Source organism: Loa loa (assembly GCF_000183805.2).
Source record: "Loa loa unplaced genomic scaffold supercont3.67, whole genome shotgun sequence".
Classification (NCBI taxonomy): Eukaryota; Metazoa; Nematoda; class Chromadorea; order Rhabditida; family Onchocercidae; genus Loa; species Loa loa.
The window spans coordinates 142,091-147,960 of NW_018108247.1; the positions used below are offsets into that span (position 1 = coordinate 142,091).

Sequence of the window (5,870 nt, forward strand, 5' to 3'; positions counted from 1 at the left end):
ATAATAATAATAATAATAATAATAATAATAATAATAATAATAATAATAATAATAATAATAATAATAATAATAATAATAATAATAATAATAATAATAATAATAATAATAATAATAATAATAATAATAATAATAATAATAATAATAATAATAATAATAATAATAATAATAATAATAATAATAATAATAATAATAATAATAATAATAATAATAATAATAATGGATTAGCAATAGAATTTGCAGTGTAGTAAATACACTGAATATTGCCTTATAACTGTAACATATATCATATAACATATGAAACGATGAATTGCTGTCCACTTTACCAGCAGGCTATTTGTTATACATAATTTACAGATTATATGAAGGATGATGATGATGACCGATGATGACCTGAATGTGCCATTTTACTCTCTCATCATCCCATTCATGCATTCATTCACTGATTGTGATGTATGATATTGGCGATGATAATGATGTATTAATTAATGCGAGTTTTAATTACCCCAACCGACAAGATGATGAATTAGTTTTAGGAAGTTTGGACAATTACACTACTATATCATGCATAAAAATAAGTTAGGAAAAAAAGGAATTGAAAGAAAACGAAACATTTTAAATTAGTTTCACATTTTTTATGGATGAGAAGAAATTCGGAAAATGTTCCTGAACTAAGTGATAGTAAAGGATGGATTTAAGTAAATTTAAATATGTTCAATCAAGCATTCAAAATACAAACTTCCTCTGTAATAATTGAAGAAAAGAAATTCATACATTGGTTATATTCAAAAAGCTAAATAAATCATCCAATGAAATAAATGAAAAATGAAATAAGAATTTGATTTCAGACGGAATTGATAACATATGATAAGCCAATTTATCATCTGAAAGCTATTGATTAACTGAAATGTACGGAATGAATAACCAACTTCAATGACAAATTAATTAATGCGAGTCAAATTTTTCGACAATTGGATAGAGTTAGGAATGCTATTTGTCAACCATAACTTTATAAAATATCGCACCACTTCTTTTTCATTTAATTCTTAAAATCCTTCATTTTAAATCAAAATTTTCAGCAGAAATGAAACTTTAATTTTATCAGTTACCACAGATAATAACAATAGTAATAAAACCAATGGCAGTAATTGACAGTAATACCAATGATAATAATGATAATAATGATAAAACTGATAATAACGACAATGATGATAATAATGACAATAATGATGATGATAATGACAATAATAGTGATAGTGGCAACGTTAATTATAGAGATAATAATGTGATAACAATAGTGATAATAATAATAATAGCAATAATAACAACAACAATAATAATGCACTATAATTAGCTAGTATTAGTTTGGTACAAAATCAAATCCAATTTTTTGCTTTTCCTTCCATTCTTCTGATTAATTCATTACAGCCTTACCTTTATTCTTTCCTTCTTCTGAATCTTTTATTATTTGTTAACGGAGCAATTGTCATCCATTGAAATATGAAACAATGAAAAGAGTACATGCATACATTCATACAAACAAACATCTGCATATTAATTAAGTCTGTCACCTGTTTGTCCTTCACGTTTATTTCTACTCAATCAATATAAACAGTGAATCTTTCTTGCTTTTCGTTTTTTTAATACACAAAAAAAAAAAATTTTTCAGTTTTCTTTTTTTTTTGCTTTCAAAACAGAGTTGCAATAAAGGGAAAAATAGAAAGGAGCTAAATTTTGCATAATATTATGATTAAACTCATATGATTATTGGAAAAATTTTTGCAACAAAATATAAAAATCAAAAATTAAAAAAATTATGTATTAAATAAAAAATACCAAACTGCTATTGAATGAAAAAATTTGAAAAAATCGAGCAGTAAAATGTATTAAATTGTAATTTTGTGTGAATGAAAATTTTAACTTTTTTCTTTTTCACAAAATAAAAAGTTATTTTTGAAGAAATTTTTAAAAATTCAACTAGTTGGTAAATCTATAAATTAGAAGGAATTTTTATTTAAAATTTTTAAGAAAAAAAAGGATTGTCTACAAACAAGCTTCTTCCAATTTCATTCAAATTCAACAATCATTTCCATAATTTACTACCACATAAATTTTGTAAATAAAAACTTTTGCAACCTTTATTACCTGAATAAATTTTACATAAGTCTCATTCTACTAAAAATAGTCTTTTTGTGCAAGTTAATCTATTTGATAATCTCAGAATTATTTTTTTTTGTTAAAGTAAGATGTAAAACACGTTTTTTTACTTTTTTTATTTTTTCATTTTTTATTTTTTGTGTAAATAAACGTAATAATTAAAGTAAAACTCAACGAAATGAATAATTTATTTGAAGGTGACCGTTAATGTAACAATGACATTCCAATGATGGATAAATGTCCCCATTTGATGTCGTGATAATAACGTGACTGTGACGATCGATGTCATACACTCTTTTTGATTCATCCAAATTCTATTGAAAAAAAAAAATCATACAAGTACTCCATATAATTTTATATTATCCCGCTGATAATTACATACTGATTGACTGAATAATAGAATAATTGATTTTTCAAAAAAAATTTGAATTTTTAAATTTTATGCTCAAATGAAGATTTTTCATTCGAAATGGTAACTTTTTTTTTTAATAATAAAAATGAATGCATTTCCGAAGAAAACTGCAAAATGAAATGCATTTTAGTAAATTAGTTTAAAAAGCCTATCTTATTCGATTGTTTGCCTCATCTTAATTTAGGGATTTCAATGAAGAAATATGAATTGGAAGGAAGTATTGAAAAAAATGAGCGAAAATTTAGCCTAGCAAAAAATAAAGTAACTATTTGGCCTAAGCTAAGCCAATAAGCAGATGAAGTAAAAGCGTAGATAGCTGAGCATTTTCACTTATAGCATCAGTAATACAAGCATCATTTTATCGATAAGAAGTGAGATAAATGTGTAATAAGATTTGATGACAAAAGACAATAAAGTATAAGAAATAAAATTTAAAACTAAATTTTATTTTAACAAATTAAAGTTAAAATGAATCAAAATAGATTTTGCGATTTGACAAAGATAACGAAGTAGAGGATGACACTGAAGCGAATGAAAGGAAATTCAATAAAGTCCTAAATTTTAGTTTAATTTCTCCACTTGCTGTTCAATCTATTTCGTTTAATCAATTCTTTCAAGTGGTTAAATTTCGGAAATGAGAAAAATCTGCGTTAGCTATAATATTTTCAAAAAAAATTTAAAAAAGAGCCGAGGGAATATTGAAAAGTTTAATTCCAATTACAATACTATCTCAAATGATACATGAGGAAATATAAACTAAGTGAAAAAAGTGGCAGTGAAAATTTGGCTGTATTTTAATGAGACCTATTAAAATTAAATATTATAAGTTTACGTTTTGCACGAAAATAATTATTACGCACGTATCACGGATATATTTCGATCAATTATAATTTCAATTTTATTAAACTAAATATATGATACATATTAACAACTTTCTCTTCTTTTTTTATCTAATTTTTTTTCCTTTAAAAAGCTCTAACTCATCTCATTGGAATTAATCATTTCAATTTACTCCAATTTACGCTTTTATCAGCTACATCAGTTTTTTTAAAAGTAAAATTTTGAAAATAAGCTGCAAGACTTGTCGTGCTTTTAGTGCTGTTTGCATGTGCATAAGTGGCATGTGTGTGTCTTTGTGTGTGTGTGTGTGTGTGTGTGTGTGTGTGTGTGTGTGTGTGCGTATGTGTGTGTGTATATGTGTGCATCTTGCATGTGCTTTTAAAATAAAATAAAATTGAACTGAATTCATTCGAGAAGGACTGAGCAATGCTAAATTCAATTAAAGCAAAATATATCAAATAAAATTGAACAGCTTGAATGAAACCATATAGAACTGAAATACTACATTGAACTGGATTGAAATGAATAAAAATTAAAATCAAGTATTAAAATTTACATGCATTGAAATTCCAAAAAGTTATTCAATTCACTTCTAAAATTTTTTTTTCTTAAAACGTATTTGTAAATGCAAACAAATTGAAAGAATGTCAAGTTCAATTAATTACAAATTCTGTTTGGATGGAATATACGAATACAAATAGAAAATATTATAAATAATATATAAAATAAAAGAAATATGAAATACTTTTAGCATTTTTTAAAATTTAGTTTTAATTCTTGTAGCAAAAAAAGAAACTCAATTTGATAAAGAATTAAATCCGATTTTTTGAATAATAATTCTATTTAATTTATTTATATATGCTATATTTAAGCATTTAAAATAACTTTAAAATTCGCAAATTCTTGCACTTATATACCAATGTTATGTATGCAAAATACGCTTATATACCTGCAATAATCATTTAATTAGATGAAAGAATATACGGCCTGTCACATATTACCAAATCGATGGGTGAAATCTTTGTTGAGCAATACAATTTTTATCAGAAAAAAAACGCAACATCATTTATATCAATAATATTGGTGCATAAAATGACATTGCAAATTAAATTTGAAAAAAAAATACAGTAACTAAGTGAATTTGATTTCAAGTATTATTATTTTAGTACAGTTTTAAAATCTGAAAACACAATTTTATTTTTTATTATTTTTAGTACTATTTTATCTTTTTTCATGTAAATGATTATGAATCCATACTTATCCATAAAATGTTGATATGGGACATTCTCGTTTTGCATTAAATATACGATACATGTCATTCTGTACCATCGTAATAGTTAATATGATACCATTCATACCCAAATAAAATTACAATTGTCTTGAATACGATAACATTTGGATTATCTCTCGTATAATCGTTCCCTTACGGTCTTTTTTTTTTGCAGAATTTTAAATCGATTATTCATACTTACAGAGAAAAGGAAAGAAAAAATTATAGGAATAATAATCAATCAAAACGGCAATTGTTAATTGTTAATCGGAATTGTAATTGCTAATCAGAATTGTAATTGTTAATCGGAATTGTAATTGTTGATCGGAATAGGATACGGCAATTGTTAATTATTAATCGTAATAGTATGAAATAATTATCAATTCTAATACAGTGTAATGCAGAAAGTGTGTTACTATTTAGGGTAAACTGGACGATGATAGTCACAGTAGAGAGAGTAAAGAAAGATGTAATAGGAGGTAGCATAAAGTTCAGTTGTTTGCAGCTTGCATGCAAACCATTTGGTTCGGTTTGCATGCAAATAGCCATGCATGAGTCGTGATGCAATGACTGTTATGTTTATTACGTGGCATGTTCATCAATGTTACGTGATTAGTGTGATTAATTAACAGTAATCAACTAGTATTTTAGGAGTTAGGTCCATCATTCATTGCTATTAGATGTAATATGTATTACTAAATGCTTGAGAAGTTCTATTATTTTTGCATATAATATCAACTTTTCTGACCTTTGCTTATCACTATACATCATTATCAATTCCTAATTATTTCGACATTTTTATTAATTTACAAAAATGTCACAATCTTTCATTCTACTTTCCTAAAAAAGAGCAGTGAAAGGGTTAATTTGATTGCTTTCTAATTTTTACTTTTTAAACATTATTCATCTTCTTCATGTATAAATAATGTCATAACTCAATACAATTGCTTTTTTTCTTCACAATAATAGTGTATCAGTAGTATTCATTCATTAATTCACTGATATGATTTCATTCTTCAATCAGCTTTTTTTTCTCCTTTTTGCATTCATTTATTAGTCTCTAGCATATGTATATCTTTCTATTCTCACCCTTCTTTTTTTTCTTTCGTTTTTCGTTTTTTCTTTTTTTAAATTTTGGTAGTATTGTAAGTATTTTAAGTAGTTTTAATTGTCATCCATATATGTCAGGGTTTT

The 5,870-nt window shown here is 25.0% G+C and overlaps 1 protein-coding gene across 1 annotated transcript; it reads left to right on the forward strand.

Annotated features, from left to right (window-relative positions):
• Nucleotides 1-1,135: 1,135 nt before the first annotated feature.
• On the forward strand, nt 1,136-1,351 carry LOAG_11963 (hypothetical protein; the record flags this gene model as incomplete). The annotated part of the gene is made up of 1 exon (XM_003147479.1): nt 1,136-1,351. The coding sequence occupies one exon, from the start codon at nt 1,136-1,138 to the stop codon at nt 1,349-1,351; it is 216 nt and encodes a 71-aa protein (XP_003147527.1).
• Between the last annotated feature and the right edge of the window lie 4,519 nt (nt 1,352-5,870).